Source organism: Carassius carassius, chromosome 23 (genome assembly GCF_963082965.1).
Source record: "Carassius carassius chromosome 23, fCarCar2.1, whole genome shotgun sequence".
NCBI classification, from domain to species: Eukaryota; Metazoa; Chordata; class Actinopteri; order Cypriniformes; family Cyprinidae; genus Carassius; species Carassius carassius.
The window spans coordinates 9,184,947-9,208,619 of record NC_081777.1 but is presented as its reverse complement, the minus strand read 5'-3'; the positions used below and the strand labels follow the sequence as shown (position 1 = coordinate 9,208,619).

At 37.6% G+C, this 23,673-nt stretch overlaps 1 protein-coding gene across 4 annotated transcripts in view; it reads left to right on the top strand.

Moving 5' to 3' along the window:
• LOC132101319 (atos homolog protein A-like) overlaps positions 1 to 20,738 on the top strand; it is a 31,725-nt gene extending 10,987 nt beyond the window's left edge. Inside the window, exons 2-13 of one of the 4 annotated variants that reach the window (XM_059506189.1) lie at positions 13,219 to 13,403; positions 13,763 to 13,965; positions 14,051 to 14,176; positions 15,084 to 16,267; positions 16,301 to 16,650; positions 16,788 to 16,904; positions 17,767 to 17,855; positions 18,045 to 18,141; positions 18,386 to 18,544; positions 18,749 to 18,817; positions 19,432 to 19,622; positions 19,915 to 20,738. In XM_059506189.1, the coding sequence (XP_059362172.1) occupies positions 13,219 to 13,403; positions 13,763 to 13,965; positions 14,051 to 14,176; positions 15,084 to 16,267; positions 16,301 to 16,650; positions 16,788 to 16,904; positions 17,767 to 17,855; positions 18,045 to 18,141; positions 18,386 to 18,544; positions 18,749 to 18,817; positions 19,432 to 19,622; positions 19,915 to 20,068 (2,924 nt within the window). In that variant the 3' untranslated portion in view covers positions 20,069 to 20,738. Of the gene's footprint in view, positions 1 to 13,218; positions 13,404 to 13,762; positions 13,966 to 14,050; positions 14,177 to 15,083; positions 16,651 to 16,787; positions 16,905 to 17,766; positions 17,856 to 18,044; positions 18,142 to 18,385; positions 18,545 to 18,748; positions 18,818 to 19,431; positions 19,623 to 19,914 lie in introns of all 4 variants that reach the window. The other 3 variants (XM_059506188.1, XM_059506187.1, XM_059506186.1) reach the window with 3 other exon arrangements.
• Positions 20,739 to 23,673: the final 2,935 nt, after the last annotated feature.

Here is a 23,673-nt window from a genome sequence, read left to right as displayed (position 1 = left end):
GAACCTGATTGCCCTTCACACCCTGGCATCCAGACTCTTAAAAGGCCCCTGCCGTCCATCTAGAGCATTTATTAACAATGTACTTCAGACAAATTACTTCATTTAAAATGTTATTTTATGTCTTAAGGTCAGTGAAGTCTAAAGCAATGCCACTTTGTGCCAGTCAGATCAGTGCCAGCGTCCTTTAACGTCTCCCATGGGTGACACACACTGCAGTACTCCTCATCTGTTCCCCACTCACACTAAACTGACATCATCCTCTTCTTCTGTCCCCTCCCAGCCTTTCCCCCCTCTACATGATGGATTCCTCTTGTCTTCTGTTCTGACCAACAGATGCAGTATTGACTAAAGTCACTTGCATCACTGAGACATTAAGAAAGACAAATCTCTATGAAGGGTCTGTTCTGCTTTTAAGAACAACATCCCTCAGAGAATGAAGATGCCATGCTCAACTCTCACAGTTTTGATGTGATACTGGTATCTAGACCAAAGCTTTATAATTCTCAGCCGAATGGGCCTAAATGTCCCAGGATGTAAATGAGTACGGCTGCTTTGATCACGATCGGCCGATCGTTATGCGCATCTCGTCAGTAAAGCCGGTTCTCTAATCAGCGGTAAATTCCCTCAGGTGCGTGATTTCACATTTTCTTTTCATGGCTTAAATTATAAGGACATTCTAACTGTATTTATTAATTCTAACAGGCTTCATTGCGAAGTGGATGCAAATATGTGAATAAAATATTGGCTCATGTGATTTGAAATTCCTTTAGTTTTCATTTTATTAAAATTTAAAAAACGTCCCAACTTTTCCGGAATTCGGGTTGTATAATAAAGAAATACTGATAACAGATAGAATAGAAAAGGAATAGAGCAAGCTAGAGTTAGAGGTCTTTTTTGCCTTTGTTAATTGTATAATAAAAAGAAAACCGATAGAATACAAAAGATTAGAAAGCTTAATATTATTCTTTTTTTTTTTAAGAATAGTGAGTGTTAAAGTTAGAAGGTCAAATACATTTGGAAGAGATGTGTTTTAAGCTGATTATTGAAGATGATGGATAAGGATTGAGTACAGACAATCCAGTAAAGATTTACCCAAACGAAGGTCTGAGACTACAGAATATCCTCAATGCAGAAAGCACTCTCCTTCACACACACACACACACACATACACACACACACACACACAGTATCAATTTTAGTGATGTGGTGGAGAACAAATAGTTTATCATATGTTTTAAACATTATATATTTATTAGCCTACTTATTTATGTTATATATATATATATATATATATATATATATATATATACTACTTATATAATATATGAAAATACAGGTGTTTAGATTATAATTCAGGTTTATGTTTTATTATTTTTACAAAATATAGCTTTTAAAATGTCTCAATACATATAGCCTATATTGATTGCAGAAAAAAGTTAACCATGCATTCATAAATTTGTAATAGGCAATTATTTATAATTTTACTGAAATATTTTAATAAAAGTAAAAAATACACTGTACACCTTTCTGAATATTTAAATATAATATCTAAATATTCTTTTGGATGCACTATAGAAGTCACTTTAATTGTAATATTCGGTCTCTACTCTCTACATTATGAGAGAGTCAGTGGTCCACTGCGTGAGGAAAGTGAGTCGCCAGCTGAGGAAAGAGAGTCGTTCGCTGCTAGAGGAAAGTGAGTCGCCAGCTGAGGAAAGTGAGTCGTTCGCTGCTTGAGGAAAGTGAGTCGCCATCTGAGGAAAGTGATTTGTGAGGAAAGTGAGTCGTTCGCTGCTAGAGGAAAGTGAGTCGCCATCTGAGGAAAGTGAATTGTGAGGAAAGTGAGTCGTTCGCTGCTTGAGAAAAGCGAGTCTGTGAGTGTGTATACTGATGCACCGCCGGCCTATCAGTGGTAAACTCAGTGGCTACTGGCAATTGTATGGTGAATTCCAGCGACAAGTCTGTAACCTTATTTTAGAACTGGACCGCACGCCATCCTAGACGGGACCGCCTTGTGGCCAGAAATCTGTGCATCCTCTGTTTGCGTATCCTGTGCGCTTTTGTCATTGGCGGAGCAGTCGGTCAATCCCACCTTTCCAGTAAATACGTCTTGTGATTGGACTGTACGTCAGCAGACAGCAAAGCATTGGCCAAGAGCAGAAGGCCCTCCCTCCAAGCTTTTTTTTAGTTGCGAGGTTGCGAAGCTTCATTTTCGCTCAGTCTGAGTTTCAGAGCAGAGCTGCGTGACAACGCTGCCACAAATCACGTGAGTCGCAAGCTCGCAACTGTGTGGGCATATCTCCACAAAGTGGGTGTTGTAAACTCAGCTCTGAAAAAATAGTCTGCAATAGGAGTGCAAATGTAATGTAATAAGTTTCGCCCTTTCGAACCTCAGTTTTCAGAGTTTCAAAACTTTTTTTCACCTATTGGCACACCAGTTTTCAGATCACTATTTACAAGGTTTCAAATCTTGAAAACAAACTATACACTGGGAGAACAGTGACAAATTAGAAACTCTGAAAAAATGATTGCACAACACCATTAAAAAGAGTGTTGCACTTCTGAAGAGGGAAAACTCAAAAACAAAATTATGTTTGAAGAGATGTAATTTTTTTTACCACTTGCAAAGCTCTGTTTTCAGAACAGTGACAAATTTGAAACTCTGAAAAATTCTTTGCGCAACATCGTAAAAAAATGTTGCAGTTCTGAAGAAGGAAATCTCAAAAACAACATAATGTTTGCAGAGATATTTGTATTTTTTTTACATTTTGCAAGCTTGCAAATCTTATTTTTCGATCTTGCAAAACTTTTTTTGTTAGATTTTGAGTTTTCGAACACTTAGTTTCAATCTTTCAGAACTGTATTTTCAGTTTTGAATCATGGCAGGATTTAAATCCCATAGAGAACCGGCTTTACTGACGAGATGTGCATTAACGATCGGCCGATCGTGATCGGAGCACCCCTATAAATGAGACATTCACATCACTTTATGGAAGCAAAATAAATTGCAATTTCTATTTCATGTTGTTTTAAAGGTACTGCCTGTCCAAAGAAAAAGTGTGTGTGTGTGTGTGTGTGTGTGTGTGTGTGTGTGTGTGTGTGTGTGTGTGTGTGTGTGTACCAAATGTTGTGGTACCAAATCAGGCAGTGAGCTCCTTTTCACCCCCACCAATGTGTCCTGACAAGACAAATTTAGACTCTTGACCCCACAAAAACCCAGCCAACATCAGATCTCTCACCTCTCTGTGTGTTTATGTGGCAATGTTTGGGTGCATGTGTGTTTTTGTTTTTATTTGTGTGCATCCATTTATGCATATTTAAATGTACATACTGTATGAAATGTTAGACAGGACTAGTATTGGGGATTACATTATAACTTCATATACACTACCAGTTAAAAATTTAACTTGAAGTCTATTTTGCTCACCAAGGATGCATTCATTTGAATGTACTATTGTGAAATAGTATATATATATATATATATATATATATATATATATATATATATATATATATATATATATAATAGTATAAATATATATATATATATTCTTGTAAAGGCAAAATTTAATTTTTAGCATGAGTTCAGTCTTCTCTCTTATTTGATGCTCAGTTAATGATAGTCATTCATATTGTTATCAATGTTGAAAATATATTATCAGTGTTTTATTTGATAATAATAACAATAATGTTTCTTAAGAGTTAAATAAGAATGATTGCTGAAGGATCATGTGACACTGAAGACTGGAGTAGTGGCTACTGAAAAATTCAGCTTTGCATCACAGGAGAGCAATAGCACCAAAGCAAAACCTCGCACAGCTGAGAGATATGAGATTAGCTGCAGGCAGCACTGGATAAAACCAATAAATTGTGCAATTCTATTAGTTAGGTGATGTGACTGGTGTTTTTAGGTCACTGGGACATGTGCGTCAACTGTGTGTGGATCCTAGATTGACTCACGGGTTTTTTTGTATTTTATATCTCAATGGCATGATGGTGTTAGATGAGATGAATGCATGTTAATGCAGTAAAACCTGTTTTAAACATTATGTTTCTTAAGCGTCAAATCAGAATATTAGAATGACTTCTGAAGGATCATGGGACACTGAAGACGAAACATTTTACTGCAATAATACCGTATTTTTAAAAATGCGGCTTTGGTGATCGTTAGAGACTTCTTTTAAAACCATAAAAAATGTTAATATGAGCAGTGCATTTTAGATCTCTAAGTGTCTTCTGGAAGAGTCTTTAGGAAACCAGGAATTGAATGGACAAATAAAAGCACATTACAACCATTGCAATTCTCACACTGGTTAATTTAGCATTGACAGCTAACATTATTATTATTATTATATCATAAAGATCCGATACATCACCTGATGGTATTCCATGTGTATCTCCAATGCTGGTCTTGGTGCAGTTGAAGGTCAGTTTTTATACAAAGTTATTCTCAGCTCTTCACCTTTGACCACAGAGCCTTATCAGTGCACACGGCCTCATGCAGAAAAACGTGTTGGCCTAGAACTGTAGTTTTTAAACTGATCTCTCTGCTGATCTCTCTACAATGTCGGAGTCATCTGTAATCTGCTATTGCACCAGCAGTGCATGTGGTCTGATAAAACCTCTTTTGCATACATACTTGTGCAGGTACAAGTCTTCACAATCAATTCTTTCATCCGGCAGTGCAAAACTGTGACTGACAAAATCAGCATTGTGTAGAAGAAATTAATTCCCCCTGACCGTGTGATGTTCTCAGATCATGGCAAACAGGATTCTTCGTGCTCTTTTGAAGGGTTTGATGCATTATGTAGATGAACTGTAACATTCACAATCACAACTCAAAGCCAAATGATAATATAAGTTTTTCATGCATTCATATTTTTGATGCAATTTTTTTATTCTAAGAAATTATTACAAAAAAATATGCAAGACTAAGATATACAATGTACAATAAAGATATCATGACAAATTGTACAAACCCTTTTTTTTTTTTTTTTTGCTTTTGACAATTTTAACTTACTGATTTCATCTCCATTTAACTCATTCATTTCTTAGAATTGAGATATGAATTGAGAATTCAGCTTTTTGTGCAGTGTTATTTACGCAATTTTGGCTTTTCTTCTCAAATTTCTGGGTTTACATCTCACAATTCTGACTTTTTTTCTAATTCAAGTTTATATATATGTCAGAATTGTGAGCTAAAAAGTCGTAATTCCCTTTACATTTTTTTTTTACTTATTTATCCCATGGCAGAAATAAGCTTCCATACTAAACAGCTAAAGGTGAAGAGAGACCCAAGTCTTAATTAGCCAGAAAACAATAGAATCACAGGTGGTGGGATCTTTTGACTTGTATCCACCCACACTCTAGCAACCGCATAACAACACCCTAGTATTGTGGAGGGAACTTATGGTACACAGAAAAGCTCCACTCCCTGCTGTTTTCTTCTTTATAGACTGTATATGTGACCCTGGTCCACATAACTGGTCTTAAGTGTCAATTTTTCAAAATTGAGATTTATGCATCATCTGAATTTATGCATCATCTGACAATGTTTGGCCGAGATACAACTATTTGAATATTTGTAATCTAAGGGTGCAAAAAGATCTAAATAGTGATAAAAATCGCTTTTTAAGTTGTCCAAAATGAATTCTTAGAAATGCATATTGCTAATCAAAAATGTTGTTTTTATATATTTACGGTAAGAAATTTACAAAATATTGTCATGGAACATAATATTTACTAAATATCCTAATGATTTTTGGCATAAAAGAAAAAACTATCATTTTGATCCATACAATGTTTTTTTGGATATTGCTAAAAATATACCCCAGCGACTTAAGACTGGTTTTGTGGTCCAGGATCACATATAGCAAATAAAAGGTGAAGATTTTAGTCACCTTTAATGGACATATTACACATGTTAGCTAATCATTTCTTTATGACAGAAAGATAGAACTTTATTGTAATCTCATTACAGTCTCTTTCTCTCTCCCTCTTGCTTTCTTGTCAGTCATCAGGATTGCAGTGAGGGGTGATGGGACATGAAATTGTCCTCATAATTACAGAACATTGCTCACTCTGATCCCAGCTGCCGTTAAGAGAAATTTCAGTACAGCAGAAAATTCCCAGAAATCTTTTTTTCCTCCTCTGCTGCCGCTGGTTATATAAATGAACAGCTTAACTCTCTCCTGCAGTGCCGGGTTAATCTACAGCAGGAGAAACCAGGCAAGCACCCACAATGCCATCTGGTTATGCAGAGAGCGGGAAGAGTCTGCCGTAAATGTGGGTCAAGACGGGTGTTTCTGTAAGATTTGAAGAGCTGAATCTGTCAGCAGTACTGTGTTCTGTGCTCACTTATTAGTGGTGTGCAGTTTGTAGTTGTGTCGGTTTGTTTCTTTCATCTCATATCATGGAAAACTGGATAGCTCTTTATGGTTTATTTTTTTCATTTTTTTAGTTTTTGTTGTTGTTTGTTTGTTTTCCAGTCTCATTAAGCTGACTGATTTTATATATTTATATATATATATATATATATATATATATTTTTTTTTTTTTTATTGCATGAGAGAATAAGTTTAGGCAGTTCATAACAAAAAAAGAAATCTTTAGGGTGCTGGTAATTTATTCTTCCTTTGTGTTGTATTTTTCTGCCTCTCGTTTGCTCCTCCTCCCTGTCTGAACCCAGTGTTCTGTCTTTCCTCCCCTGCTGAAACTTTACCTTTAACCTACATGATGGAAATACTCTGGCTCTGTCTTTCTCTCCCCCTTTTTACTCCTCCCTTTCAGCTGGCAGTTTCAACCCCCTTCTTTCTTTCTCTGTTGTCTGTGGTTTCTCCTCATGCAGTTAGCACGTGGGAGGAGTTCCCTGTAAGAATGTGTGTACACAGACGCATATGGAAATACATACTGCAACAGCCAGCCAGTCCAGTGAAAAAACAGGCCTGACAAATACACCTCCCGCTACACAACCTAAAAAGCATTGAGGTTCCCCAGGCTCTTATAAGATTGCGTTTATGTAATGCTGACGAGTTTATATGTAAGCATGGCTTTAATAAACAGGAACAAACATCATTATCTGCTGTCAGGGTATTGCCAGCACAGACTCGGTCAGAGATCTGGCTCTTTGTTTCACAAAGTCACGCGAGATTAACTATCAGCTGTTCGCTGGGGGTGACGCTAGCACTACATATAGCTTCTCTCCGCCTTCTGTGCTCCTTTTGTGATTGGCAGGAGCTTGTAAAGTGCTGATTGGGCAGAAGTTTTCTGGCCCCTCCTATTGACTCAAGAACTGTGTTTGTGCTAGAAATGTGGACAACCAAGAGGAGGATGATGTCATGAGTGTTCTTAATGCAGGCAAACATAATGTCCCTTCCCTTGCTAGAGCTCTACATCTTAGAACCTTGGTTTGTTTTTTGGTGTTTTGTTTTTTGTTTAATACACATGTAATGTAGGATTTCAAAGATGAGCTGAATTTCAATAACTGGAAAAGAGAAGTTCCTACTAAGGTTTTAGCACTGTCCAAAACGCAATGTCTCTGACAACAACAATTTATCGTCATTACTGAATAAGATATCATTATTTATGAACTGACATGCCTCTAACTTGGGATTTTGGGTCAAGGAAATCCAAGTTTAATATGAATATGACAGTTTAGACAGTGTTCATCCACTCATCTCATAATAAAATCATTCTGACGTGACTTTAGAAAAGACTTTTCTCAGTCTAACAACTCCAAAATTTAAGTACCCTTAGCAAAAGTCCTGTATGGGCTTTTCCTGTAGCTTTTGGTAAACTGTGCTTTTAATTTCATGAACAAATGCCAATATATTGAATAAAATGTTTATTTTAATGTTTGTGGAAGTAGGAATGAGAGTATATCAGTTCCACAAAAGTGGTTTATAGAGCAGTTCTTCACAGAATGTTGTTGTTTTCCTGGTCTAATAGTCCAACAGCTATTCTGTGTCTCCACCCATTGGTTTTTCTGGATCCTAATTGGTTTGCATAGTATTATTTTTCCCACAAAGAAACCATTTTGTGAACACCAGCTGACATGTTCTGGCTAAAAGTATCACCAGTATGTAACTGGAAAAAAGGTTCATTCATGCATGGTCAGCCAGACACCATAAGAGCCCTGCTGTGAAACGTGGTTTCCAATCCACTGACAGATTGGTGTAACAAAAAGATTCCTGAAATAGACTTGAATGCATCAGTATTGTTTTGACACAACCCTACCAAAAACTATGAGCATCAATAGACTCTTTCTCTTTGCAGAGATATATTGAGTGTACTCCACCCCATGGATGTATATGTGTATGCTGTGCCTTTTCAGCCTCATGTAAAAAACAACAACATTTAGATAAGAACATGTAATACTCTGTCATGAGAATGATATTTAACAACTACATTTCAGTTGCTAGAAAGTATATTCATATGTGGCATAACAACCAACACATCACCAATGATTTTTAAATGAATTAATTAAATTAGTTTAGTACTTAAATTACTAATATTTAACACTCTTCTCACACACACATGTTTGTTTTTGTGATAGGCGTAATGGTTTTTATACTGTACAAACTGTATATTCTATGGCCCTACACCAACTCTGAACCTAACACTCACAGGAAACTTTGTGCATTTTTACTTTCTCAAAAAAAAAACTCATTCTGTATGATTTAAAAGCGTTTTGAAAAATGGGGACATGGGTTATGTCCTCATAAGTCACCCTCTCCTTGTAATACCTGTGTCGTACCCATGTCATTATACAGAGTTGTGTCCTGATATGTCACAAAAACAAGAGTACACACACAAACATTTTAATCACATTTCCTTGGCAAAAAACTTTTTGTGTGGAATGCTGTGATATGATTTCATGTCATTTCTGTGGAATACTGTTTTGGTTTACAAACTATGAAAACACACACCTTTAGATGATAACAGAGAGGGAGAGAGAAGACTGTGCATTCAGGGAAGGGACAATCTCTGTTGGCCCTGTTGTCCTGGGAGTCTGATGCTATGAGAACAATAGGCCCATTGGCCGACTGTAACGGACCTCAACTGCCATGTAGGCGCTTTTGTTTGCAGCTCAAAGCTGTGGATAAACCTACTTAAGTGAATCTCAGTTCTATCTGGTTCTCTGCAAACTTGGAATAATTACCAACAAATCTAATACTGTGAACTGCTCCGAATGTGTAATATCAAATTATGTGGACTCACCTGCACCTCAGGTTTTAATGGATGAGTATGACCGCAAATGCTTTACCTATTTCGAGTCCTACTTTGAATTGTCAGCTTTATTTTTCACACGTATACACAATAGTGTTGGAATTCAAACAGGTTGTGTTAGGGCTGGGTATTGTTCAAAATCTTTCAATCTGGTGCCAATTTCGATACCTCAGTTTCGATACCGGTTCCTAACGATACTTTTTTCGATACCATATGTTTTAAAATCCATTTCAACATCAACACAAATACATTAAACACAAAACTTTTATTTTTCACCTTAATTAAAACAAATTCTGGTAACACTTCACACTCAGGATAACATTATTAATACTGTTAATACATTATTAATAACTGGTTTTGCTTTTTGGATAGGGGTGCGCCATTCAGGGTCCGGACTGGGACCAAAAAGTTGCCCTGGACTTTCTGGCCCACAGCAGCCCACCACATCATAATGCAAGTTAACAGTTTGGGGATTTTAACCAATAGGGTAACTGATCCTCCGTTAAATAAAAAAAAAGGACAGCAGCTGTTCATTTAGCGACACCTAGTGAGCGATACATGCTCATCAAGACAAAAACATTCTTTTAGAACTCACACTTTGCATTCAGTTAGCAGATCCATACGAATCATACATGAAATAGAAGTTTATAAACTCAAACGATAGCTTTATGTGCTTTACAGATGAACTTGAAGTCTTTATTCATTCGAAATGTTCAATAATAGATCATCTTTGGCTCGGTAATACAAGCTCATGACCCGATTAGTGAACCGATGATTCTTTTGAGTCAATCTTTTAAAATAATAATTTATTTTGTTTAACGAAACCAGTGTTTCACAAACTGGATAGATCTGAGGTGCAGGGCTCGCAAAATCGTTAGCCCCATGTCCCGGGGATATTGTGCTTTCCAGTCAGATGGGCTATCGTGAATAGTGATGTAAAATTCCTAACTTGATTCGCGTTGTTCACTTGCTTCACTAGCTGATCGTTCGAGCGCGTTCTGAGCTTGCGCTCACTCATTCAAAGCACGCGCTATGAGCAGCATTTCAGACAATGCGCGTACAGAGAATTAATTCATCTTTCGCGTATCGTAACTTCTGAATGAACACATACACACACAATTATATCAAAATAATTGTCACTGCAAGTATTCTCAAAACATAGTCGGTTATGTTTTAAGTGAACGTATACAGTGGCCTGCTGCTTAGAGAAATTCGCTGTACCGGATAAATCTGTCTGTCTCTCTCTGTTTTTTACAAGTACTCATCGCTGCAGACTGTAGCGCGGTGACGTCTCGTATGTACGTCACGTATGTAGGTGACGTATGTGTTTACCGCGCATGTGCAGTAACGTATATGTATTTACCGTAAATACGATTGTGCGCCGTACTGACTGTCATTAATGAACATATCTAGGTTCATTCACTTCCGGATGTTCGTAAGGTATGGTGGATATGAGATATTACTTTTGTTTTCTTAAAAATGTGCGTTGTAAGAATGCTTTGGTCATAATCATAGGGAGTGTCATTGCAAATGTGTGCGATTTCAAACATTTATGACATGTTTTATGATATAGTATTCGAATGCTGGTCTTTCAAAGTCTTATTTCACCTAAAAAGAACCATTAAAGATGTCTTAAAATAGAGCAGAAAGACTTTATTAATGTAAGTAATGTCACTGATGGTTGCATGCATTGCAAAACAAATATCACATTTGTAATCTTTTTCATTAACATTATCAAAGATTAATAGATACTGTAACACATGTATTGTTCATTGTAAGTTCATGTTAATTAATACATTAACTAGTGTTTACTAATGATAGCTTATTGTAAAGTGTTACCTCTTAAATTGACCTTCATATGTCTTAATATGACTTTTTGGGGACATTGTCAGTGAGAAGAAATTCAGAGAAGAGACCCACTTCATGTGGCTAGAGTACTGTAATTATCTGTTTTTCTTTCTCTGACATACTGTATAGCCCTCAACTGTAAAATTTTCAAATTGAAAAAAACTTCAAACTTTTTAATTTAGTTTAGTTATTTATTAATTTAGTTAATGCTGGTTATAAATTAAATCTCTTAGGTAGTTTACAGACAAAGCAAATAACACTTTTTCTAACACCATTTAAAATATTTTCCTTGTATGGCTCTTCTGCCTTTCTTCAAAATGATTTAATATTGCTTTAGTATTGTTTGTTCTTTTATGTAAATTAGATGTCGTGAACTGGAGTGCATTGTCTGAACAATACAACCTGAGTTCCGGGCGTCATGTTCTCTGACCCAGTGCATACTGTGCAGTGAGATATTTAAAGACTGTCCACCTGGCTGTGTGAGGAATCGCAGAAGCAGAGTCCTGTGTGGGTTTTATCCATTCAAAGAATTTGAGGTCTACTGCTTGGCTTATTGTTTTATCAGTGATGGAGGTGAATTTTTTTTCTTGTGTCAAAAGCAAAATAAAAATTTCCAAATTTATAGTTAATAAATAGATAAACAAGAACCATAGCAAAAGAAAGATTAAAATAAGAAAGGCAGTGACTATTTACACTAAGTTCAAATGGCTATAGATTCTATTTATACTATGTTAAAACAGCAGGATTTTCTGCTATTTATATTACTTATTGCAAATAGTGGCAATTATATGCACCTCAGTAGAGTAGTACATTATAAAACAGTATGCAATAATTACTGAGTGTAAATTATAATTTTAATTCAAATCATTAAATGGATGCAACCATATTAGGACAATAAAGCCCTCCCTCACAACTTTTTGATTATTTAATTCGTTTTTATTTAAAATAAATGCTTTTCTGATGTGATTTGGAATTTGAAAAGGGAGAAAAAAACTGTCAAAAGGCAGATTCGGACCCAGATCGATTGCAACAAATTGTGAACAACACACGTTTTACCATCTGCACTATTAGAGCCGACGACTGAACTTTATCTGTTGTAATTTTACGTACATTCGTGACGTACGTACATGATGTCACCGCGCTACAGTCTGCAGCGAGGGGTGTCTCGTTTTTTAGACGACGTGAAAGGGGCCGTGTTTCAAGATACGCAATGGAGTAGACCAAGCTAAACAGGGAAGGAGGTCAAAACACTCATCCAAACAAATGCGTCATTAAATTGGTGGTATTGCTGGCTTTGGTTGCAATACTCTTATCGCATATGTTGCACTTTGCTGACTCGGCATCCACTTTTATAAAGTATAGCCACACTTTAGACCTCTTTGGCATTGTAAAACGGAAACGTTTTGAGAAAAAACAACTACACTTGTGTTGTGTGACTGTGAGTATCTTCAGAAATCCTCCCCGTCACGTGGTGGTGGACAGCCAATCACGGCGAATGTAGGTCCTTACATGCACGTATGCTACAAGCTCACACAGACACAGCCGCTTGGCAAAAAAAACAAAATTAAACCCGGCCGCTTGGCTTTTGGACCCGATATTTGGCACCGAAAGATAAATAATTTTTTCTTTCGGTGAATAAATGAAGTTTTTCGTTTGATACCATAAAGGCATCGAAGTTCGGTACCCAGCCCTAAAATCCAGCTGTGTTTTGGAATTTCTGACTCAGAATCTGGTGTGTCACATTTAACACACATTTCTACATTCCATTTAAATCCAGACAGCTGGTTTCTTATTAAACTGTTGATCAGGTATGTTTTGTTGCTGGAAAATATGCTGGTGAATGTATGTTTGCTTATCCCAGTTTTCACAGCTGGTAAACAGAGCCAAGATTGTTTGCTATGCATAAACAGTGTTATCTTCTCTGGATCTGTGAAACTGGTTATGTGTTTCTGGATGTATGAAAACAGAAGATAAATCTACTTTTAATGTTTCAGTAACCATTGTTAATAAACCACATTAAATCAAAATGAAATGAAGTTTTGTGGGTTTCTAGTTCATTTTCATTGGCTTTGAGGCTATTCAATAGAATGAAATGAAAAATCAGTCACTAACTTAAGCGATGTCTCACCTCTTTATTTTTAGAAGCAGCAGAGGAGTTCTTTGAGTATGATGCTGAGGAGTTCCTGGTGTTCCTGACACTCCTGATCACAGAAGGACGGACTCCGGAATGTTCCGTAAAGGGGCGGACAGAGGGTGTTCACTGCCCACCTGCCCAGTCTGCTATGCCTGTCCTTACCAAACATGAATGCAGCGACAAAATACCACAGGTGGGTTTACACCTTTTTTTATTAACCCACAATTTGTAAGAGTAAAATTCAATGTTAACAAGCAGTAAATTTTGTCCTTATGTTGTCATCTACAGCTGTGTATCTCTGACATTATCTTTTCAACTTGCTGTTCTTTATTAATGAGGACAGAAAGGGATTTCTATTTGGAAACCTATTTGGAAACAGTCAGAATGTTTGCTCATGAGAGAAAATGTACGCTTCACATTTAGGTTAATGACTCACAAGTTGTTGTGCATAATGTTTGTTATTTTGCATCTTAAAGTCACTAGAACTCTATAAAAACCAGTTACGGGTCAGACAGTTTTATTTAGTAACAACAAACGTTTTCCCCAATGCAGTGTCGTCAGGCAAGAAGAACAAGGTCAGAGGTCATGTTACTTTGGCGCAATCACATCCCCATCATGATAGAGGTGATGCTACTTCCTGACTGTTGCTATAGCGATGATGGTCCGACCACAGACTGCACAGACCTAAATGATCCAGCAATAAAGCAAGATGCGCTCTTACTAGAGAGATGGACTTTACAGCCAGTGCCCCGACAGTAAGACTTGCTTTTTACAGAACTTCCAATACACATTCTTTCCCACAGGTCTAAGGAATTGTAACAAAGCTTGTGTTTGTTACAGGAGTGGAGATCGATTTGTTGAGGAGAAAACCTTGCTTTTGGCTCTGCGTTCATACGTGTTTTTCTCGCAGCTCAGCGCGTGGCTCAGTGCCTCTCACGGACTTGTACCTAGAAACATCCTATACAGGTAACATACTCTACCCACAAACACTTTCAAGGGTAGGAAGAAATTATGACATTTTATCCTTCAAAAAGCTTGCCATCTTTGTAAAGGATAAATGTTAGGCTACATTACATTTTGGTAGGATCCTAGGTAGGATTCAATGTGTACTGTAGGAATGTTTCAGAAGAGACAGGAAGTCAGGGAAGTCAAGAGAGAAAGGAAGAAAGACAGAAAGTCATACCTTACATTAGGGTGGCACGATTAATCGATTGCGATTGTCATGCGCATTTTGTTAGTAAAGCCAGTTCTGTAATTGGCATTAAATCATCATCACATGCTTTCAGATGAAGAGTTATTTACAACACAGAGTTGTAGTTCACTGACGAGTTCTGCAAAAAAATTGCAGACTATTTTATTATATGATTATGAAATCACAGAAATCTTTGCGATAATGAAAGCTGTTTGTGTAGCTTCTCAGTGAACTATGGCTCTATGTAGTAAATGCTGCTCCATCTGAAAGCATGTGAAAATACCACATATAATAACATATTTTTACTCCAAACTCACTTCAAAATGTCAGTCAAGTGTTTGAAACAAATCCTTCTGTGAGATGATGTGGCTTCTTACTCAGAATGAGGCACAACAACATATTTCATAGTATTATAAGCAGTGATAAAGGCACTGCATTATAAATGTACTTTATTTTAATGAAATTATAATAATACTAACTTTAGATGGAGATTTACTGCTGATCACAGAACGTTGCTTCACTGAGATATGAATGACAATGGCAGCTTCTGTCGAAACGCTATTTCGATTCCATTCCGATTAATCGTGCAGCCCTACCTTACATACATTGTATCAATCGATTCAGTGCAACAGTTTGCATAAGAATGGATTTATCAACAATCCCATTTGCTGTATTTTGCAGAATAAGTGCAGCTGATGAAGAACTGATATGGAATTTTTCACAAACACCTTTTGAACATGCTTTCCCTGTCCCGAACGTGTCCCATAGTGTCGCTCTCAAAGTGCGGGTTCAGTCTTTGCCTCGCCAGCCCAAATACCCCATACTCAAATGTAGCATCCACTCAGGTATAGCTTTTCTGGGCAAGAGAAACTTGGAGCGTGGAGAAGGTAGGAATCAACCTGGAGAGAATCACAGTTCCCTCCGTCTGCCAGGATCTCCACTCTTCTCCAGGCCTCTACGCCCTTCTCCACCTCCTCAAAGCCCTCTTAACACCCGTAAATATCACCCTCGCCCTGAATCCCCTCTCCCACCAGGCAAAGCCATCAAGTGGCTTTACTCTCGGGTGAACGGCGGTGTGGACACCCCCCCTACAGAGGCATATAACTCATGTACTGATGGGGCGGAGAGCCCAAAGACCTCAAGAGTGGAGTCACCAATTCGTGGTTTTAAATCCCTCTCCATTACTGACCCTTTAGTTACCCCCAGCCCAAGTCTCAGCTTCATCTCAGGTGAAACCAACCCCCTCATTGGCTCTCTGCTTCAGGAGAGACAGGAAGTCATTGCTCGCATTGCTCAGCGACTGAATTTATGCGACCCTACAGCTCCCCATCTCCCTGATGCTCTCTTCACTTCTCAAGAACCGCCAGGACACAAAACAACCCGGAACTCATCGCAGGATAAGGAGGGCTTGAAAAAATCCAAAGAGCCCCTCTTTCCAGTCCCCCAGCCTCAAAACCACAATGGAACCAGTCCAGAAATCCCTGAGAGGAGCCGGTCTTCTCTCTTTGACACCCCCTTGAGCCCTAGAAGCAGAACACGGCTGGACAGAGTCGACCGCGAATCAAAAACTTCGACTTGTAGGCGCCTGGTATTCGGTGATCAATCTGCTGAGGGTTCTCTGATTGCAGATGCAGTCCAGGACATCTCGAGGTTGATTCAGGAGCGACTTCAACATTCCTACAGTCTCCTGAATGGCACCTGTAAATTGAAGACCTCTCAAACTAAACAGGTTGAGACAAATCACGGAGCACAGACAAATGGCTTTGTGTCATCAAGCAATGAGAAGTCTTCAAGTGCACCCAATGGTGAGGCAAGCACAGACCCTCGTATTTCTCAAGCAACAAAATGCTGCAGATCTCCTGACTCTCATCCCAGTAAGCGAGACTGTTCCCCTAGACCACAAAATGTGGCTGATTTAAAACTTGAAGACCACAGTGTCACAAAATCACAGCCTTTAATGGCAACTAATAAGCAACAGTATGCCAGTAGAGAGTCCTGGACCTCCTTGAATAGCAACTCTAGCCATGCAAGCTCTCCTCAGGAGAATGGCCTGACCCGAACTGGATACCTCAAGCCCTTCAAGACCCAAGAGGCAAACCGTGAGAAAGGAGCAGAAAAGGATGTCTGGAATGGGTCCACAGGTCCTGGGAAGGATGAGAACCAAGAGCCCTGGGCTTCTTCCTCTAGCACATCAGCCAACTTAACTTGCAACACCTCCAGTCCTGCCCCTGTCCAGAGCAACCACACTGTGAGCTGAATGTCTCTCTTTTATGCATTTTGTGTAAATGTCACGGTCAAGTGGGTTTATAGAAATGCATTTGTTTCTTGTTGTGTTTTAAAACCTTTATTTGTAACCCACTGCTGAATTTCTCCTTGTATTAACAGAGACCCTCCCCATTGAAGTCATGCAGTAACTGGAAAAAACAGAATCGCCACTCCATAGATGGAACTGCAACAAAAGCCTTCCACCCCTCCACAGGCCTCCCTCTCCTCTCCAGCCCGGTAAGACTATAGATCTCTCTGTCACTCTCCAACACAGAGATTGTAGCACAGTTTCTTACTGAAAGGGCCCCAGGGTCTTGGTCTGTGACTCATCTACTCTCACATCTGAATCACTTCTTGTTTGTCTCAAATGCTGTCAACAGAGTTTCTATGCCTCCTGGATGACATGCTAATTAAGTCTTATGGGCCATAGACTTAATATAACAACTTCTTTCAACTCTTTATTAATACTTTCCATTAATACTCTTAGTTAATTAAGTCATGAGTGTTTTCAAATCATACCGATGGCTCAGACACTTCTCTGTGTGTGGGAGTTGGGTGCTGTTACTCCAGATGAGTGGTGCTCTTGTTCCCTAGAGATCCACTCAAATGAAATTCTCACACTTTCTATTGGTTTTCATTAAATGTTACAAACAGCTAAACTCTTTTGATCAGCATTTTCTGCAAGACATGACCACTCTAAAACAAAAAGGGTACTATGTACTGCTTTATGTACAAAATTCCTCTCCAGTAAGATTAGTTTAATTTTTATCTGATTAAGAAATTAAAACCTTTATCAACTTTTTTTATAATTTTCCCATGGATTTTTTTTTTTTACATAAAATATAAATGTTTATTAGACCCTAACCCTAACCATAAATATTTCAGAATATTTGTGGCTTTTAAATCTGTCTTTGATAGATATGGGAACAAATAGATCCTTGGTCTGTTTTTTTATTGATTTATTTTATAGTTTGCAAATTAGGTACAGTATGTTGTATCTGTGTAGATATTTATATAAAGTACAATTGTACAATTGGTCACAAGCTTGCTTAAACAAAGATGTAAATGTGTTCATCTGCTTCCTCCTTCCTGCCCTCAGGTTCCTCAAAGAAAAAGCCAGACGGGATATTTTAATTTAGACACGTCTCTGATTCATTGCAGAGGTGTTCCATGGGTGGCCAATAAGAGGTATGACTTTCTTTCCTCACTGTATTTCCTGCTGTAGTGTCATTGTTCCATATTTCACTGTGCCATTTCCTTTACTGAGGCTTTCCTACATACACTGCCATCTGCTGTGCACACATACACTAGAATTATCCCTAAAGCTCAGACTGCCTAAAATGGCTGACTAAACTTTGGGTGTGTGTGTGTTTGCAGGGTTTTGAAAAGATCACAAGACTGTGATGAGTCTCAGCATCAGATCCTTAGTGCCAGCGCTCCACCGGCCAGCCTCAGCCTTTTGGGAAACTTTGAGGTAAATAAACAAATAATTTCACTCACACACACACACACACACACACACACACACACACACACACAATTAGTGAACAATCTTTCTATATCTGGTCTAATGCTTTATTGCCCTGCTCATACATTTGCCATATGCCTTAAAAATGTATACAATTTCCATGTCAGTAATGAATGTTAAAACTACACTTAATTCACGTAATTTCAACCTGATTGGATTAATAGATGTTTCTTTGTTTTTCTGTGTGTAGGAGTGTGTTCTGAATTATCGTTTGGAGCCATCGGGCACAGTCGAGGGTTTCACAGCAGAGGTTGGCGCCAGCGGAACTTTCTGCCCCAGTCACATGACCTTACCTGTTGATGTGTCATTCTACAGCGTCTCTGATGATAACGCACCTTCTCCCTACATGGTAATGACCCAAGCTGAGTTACTTGGATATTTTGTGTACTTGTCGTGGGTATGTTACATTTGTGAAGTTTCTCTAATTGTTTTCTCCCCTTTCTTTGTTTAGTACAATTGTGTAAATACAGAAATGTAACACCTGTGAGTCAAACAAATGTTATGTTACTTAAAAGACTCATACTTGTCTTGATTGAATTCTGTTTCTCTTTAGGGTGTCATAAACTTGGAGTCTCTCGGTAAAAGGGGATATCGAGTACCTCCTTCAGGAACCATTCAAGTGGTAAGCATCAACTTATTTTATACATCACATAATTAAATGCTTACAAATTGTGTGTCATGGTCATGACACACTTTTCCAAATGAGTAATAACTACTCAGAAGTATGTGTAAAAAGCTGACTGCATTGTGAGAACAAAGAAAAATGTCAACCGTTAAAATAATTCACAGATGCGCCCTCTACTGGTGAATGTGTAGGAATTAAATTATTTAAACAGAAGAAAAGAAAGAAAAACGACTACTAACCTTTCCAGTTTAGTCCTTTCATAGCCTGTGTAAAAAAAAAAAACAAAGAGCTGGCTTTTTCATGGTAATTGACATTATAACACCACATGTTTTCAGTACCTGTGCTTCGTTTAAGTCTTTGATTTGCATTAGTCACGAACCAATCACTCTGATGCAGTGTTTTTAATGAATGATTTTGGACGATAGTAAAATAAAACTGTTATTTTAATAGCGGTTTTAATGGATTTCCACCCACTCCGATAATTAGCATATGTTTCTGATTAAATGCTCACTGACTGCATCTGTAAATGTGATTGGAGTCATGCTTGTGTTTTCCGTTTTCTGTAGCTTTGACGCTCAGCGGATGTTTTGTCTTCTTTCTCTGTGTGTCAGACCTTATTTAACCCCAATAAGACAGTGGTGAAGATGTTTGTGGTGATGTATGATCTGAGAGAAATGCCCGCCAGCCATCAGACATTCCTGCGGCAGAGAACCTTCTCAGTCCCAGTCAAACGCGAGTTCAATGGACAAAACAACAAAAAGCCAAATCAAGGACGAACCCTCCGCTACCTCGTCCATCTGAGGTGGGTACCATAATGTGAAGCTGACCACCTTGAGTGCTCACTTGAGGATTTTCATTCTGGAATACAGGGCTTAAATGCTCATTGTTTGCTGTCAGATGATGCCGTCAAGTGCTTTTGGTCCAGACCACACTTGCTTAACAGACCACCCCCACCCACACACACCTTGAGGAAGACAAAAAAACTATCATTAGCAAGCTGTGTTAGCAAATTATGTCTGATTAGTTCTTTTCTATGCATTAGTGAGCCTTATTAACTGTTTGCCCTTTTTCTCTCTTCCATCTGTCTCTTATAGGTTCCAGAGTTCCAAATCTGGAAAGATCTACCTCCATCGGGACATCCGGCTCCTTTTCTCCCGTAAATCCATGGAAGTGGACAGTGGTGCTGCCTATGAGCTCAAGTCATTCACAGAGTCACCTGCCGATCCCCCTTTCTCTCCCAGATGCTAATTTAATCTAGTCTAGCCAAGTCTATTCTGGTTTAACCCAGCATAGGGGCTTTACTAAATCAAAATCTGTCATGTGCTTGTATGGGAATTAAAAATAGAGAAGCTCACTAAAGTGCACATGCACAGACGGACTGTTCACATGAATGCCCCCTTTACTGAAATACCCACAAATGAATCTTCAGTGCTACACATTATTAGGTTTAAAACAACTGATGGTTGGGAGTTTTCATTGAGACTTATTTCCAAACATTCAGCATGGCGAGAGCAGATATGATGCAGGAAAAACAAAATCAACGGACCATTAAAAAAAAAAAAAGTCAAGTAACTGAATAACTGCAAGGATGTTTGAAGAGCACTGTGTTTTCCCACCAAAACTGGAAAAAAAAATTAGTTTTGTTCAATGACTTTTTTTTTCTTTGTACTGTTACCAAACCACTTTAATCGGAAGTGTTGCAATAGAAAAACAAATATCTTACTAGCTTAGTGTTTACATATTTACTTTTTTGTCATCAGTTATTTAATATTTAAATTGAAATTTCATTTACTGCACATGTGATGCCTGTTGTGCAAAACATTCTGATGTAGTGCAAGTTATGTTTCAATCATACCACATATTTTTGTCTTTCGAATTCAGATCTTAAATAAAAGAATTATATATTATATCTATAAAATTACCATACATTTGTGCTGTTTTTGACTGCTTAAAAATGCAAACCGCAGTGTGTGTGTGTGTGTGTGTGTGCCTGGTATTCCCTACATTTTTGGACCTTCCCTGTTAAACAAAACACAAACTAAATACAATGTATTTCAAGCAATAAGATGACTCTCTATCTATTCTTTTATGGCAAGTTATATAAAAATTCAAGAAAAGACGGCAGAGAATATAAAGAGAATATTCCTATTTTTCACATGTTCATCACTCCTATTCAAGAATTGATTATTTCTTTATTGATAAATTCCTCCTCCCTTCTGTTGGACAAATTGAATATTTACCTATTATGGAATCAGACCATGCTCCCTTGCAATTAGACCTTAATTGCAATTTGAGGTATTACGAACGGCCTATGTGGACACTAAACACGGCCTTGTTATCGGATCCTGCATTTTGTACATTTGTATCAACAGCTATAGATAATTTCCTATTACATAACAGGTCCGAATCTACAGCATCTATATTATGGGAGACACTTAAAGTAGTTATTAGGGGAGAAATAATTTCATATACTTCAACTCTCAATAAAAAACATAAACAAAAACTAGACGACTTAATTGATTCTATAAGAAGGGTAAATTACCTCAATTCCACATCTCCCTCACCTGAACTTTACAAAGAAAGGTTGTACCTTCAAGTTCAATACAATCTGTGATCAACAAATAAACGGGACGACTTCTAGCACACCAGTTAAAATCTAAAGCCGCCTCTCAACTTATACCTCAAATTTGTAATAGTAATAATGATTTAATAGTTAATCCAATTGAAATTAATAACATTTTTAAGAACTACTTCTCAAAGTTGTATACTTCTGAAAGCCCTGATTCTAACTCTGAATTGTTTAAATTTTTAAACAATATAGATATACCCACCCTCAATTCTGAGCAGAAAACCTTTCTGGATCAGCCCATACAAATAGAAGATATTTTAAACTCTGTCACATTAATGCAGAGCAAAAAATCTCCTGGTCCTGATGGCTATCCGATAGACTTTTATAAAAAATGCAGATAAATTAGCCCCTATTCTTCTTGATATGTTTGTGGATTCGTTTGAAAAGGGTAGCTTGCCACAAACCTTGAATGAAGCAAACATTATACTTTTACTAAAACCTGGAAAGGATCCTTTGAAATGTAACTCTTACAGGCCAATCTCTCTCTTAAACTCTTAAAATCCTCGCTTTACGTTTAGATACAGTAATAGAGAACTTGATTTCAAAAGACCAAACAGGTTTTATCAGAGGTCGACATTCTTTTAGTAATATCCGGAGATTGTTAGGGGTAATACACTCCTCTAAACTTTCTCAGGACCCTGTCCCTAAGGTAGTCAACTCATTAGATGCTGAAAAAACATTTGACAGGGTGGAGTGGAAATATTTATTCTTTGTGCTGGAAAGATTTGGATTTGGTAAATCTCTCATTGGTTAAGTTATTATACTTTTCCCCTAAAGCATCTGTAATTACAAATAGATTATGTTCAAAGTATTTCCCCTTATCACCGGGTACAAGACAAGACTTAGTCCTTTACTCTTTACTTTAGCCATCGAGCCCCTATCTATAGCATTAAAACACTCACAACATTTTACTGGTATCAGCAGTAGGGGCATAGAACATAGAGTATCCTTATATGCAGATGATATGCTGTTGTATCTCTCAGATCCGATAGGTATTTCACAGATAGTTAAAATATTGAAACAATTTGGAACTTTCTCAGGCTATAAACTGAATTTTGCAAAAAGTGTTTGTTTCCCCATAAATAGTAAGGGCCTCCATATTTCAAATACTGATATACCTTTTCAGTTTTCTTTATCAGGTTTTAGATATTTAGGGATAAACATCACACAGGGATTCCCTAACCTTTATAAAGAGAACTCTGTTCCCCTAATCGACAAGTTAAAACTTGACTTCAAAAAATGGAATTTGTTATTTCTCTCTCTTGCAGGTAGAATTAATTGTGTAAAAAGAATTTTCTACCAATTTTCTTGTTTCAATGCATTCCAATATTTTTAACAAAATCCTTTTTTCAGAACTTAGACACATATTTCATCATTTATATGGGGTGGTAAAACACCTAGGATTAAGCACTTCCTAATTTCAGGTATTATTACTGGGCTGCAAATATTTCAAAAGTACTGTATTGGGTACAGAACCCCAAAGATGTCTGGTGTATTTCAGAGCCAAACTCCTGTACTTCATCATCCCTTCCTGCTTTAGCTTTATCTAAATTGCCCCTTTGCATTTCACTGTATACTCAATGACCAGTCATCGCAAACACTCTCAAGATTTGGTTTCAATTTAGACAATGTTTTGGTTTCAAAGACTTCTCCATAGCCAGCCCTATATGCAAGAATCACATATTCCTTCCAGGTCAATTGGACTCAGTCTTCAATCAGGTCTTGTCAAATTTAGCGATCTTTTTATTGACGTTTTTTTTGCCCCTTTTTCCAATCTCTCCTCAAAATATAACCTGCCAAGATCACACCTTTTTTAGATATTTTCAGGTTCGTCATCTAATACAAAATCATTGTCCCACATATCCATCCATTCCTCCCAGTACAGGATTGGATACAATTTTAAACATTCCCTTACATTTGAAGGGAATAATGTCTAATGTATATAATACTTTAATGTCAATAAAAAATATTAATCTAGACAAAATCCGGGCAGAATGGATAAAGGATTTCGCAGTGGATATATAAGAGGAAACCTGGAATAATGCATTATTTAGAGTGAATGGAACAACTTCCTGTACTCGCTTGGGTTTAATACAGTTCAAGGTCCACCACAGACTTCATTACAGCAAGAATTGTCAAGACGCATGCGCTTTTGCATGTCTTTTGGCTCGGAGAAGAATATTTCTTGATTGGAAATCAAATAAACCACCTTTAGTTTCACTTT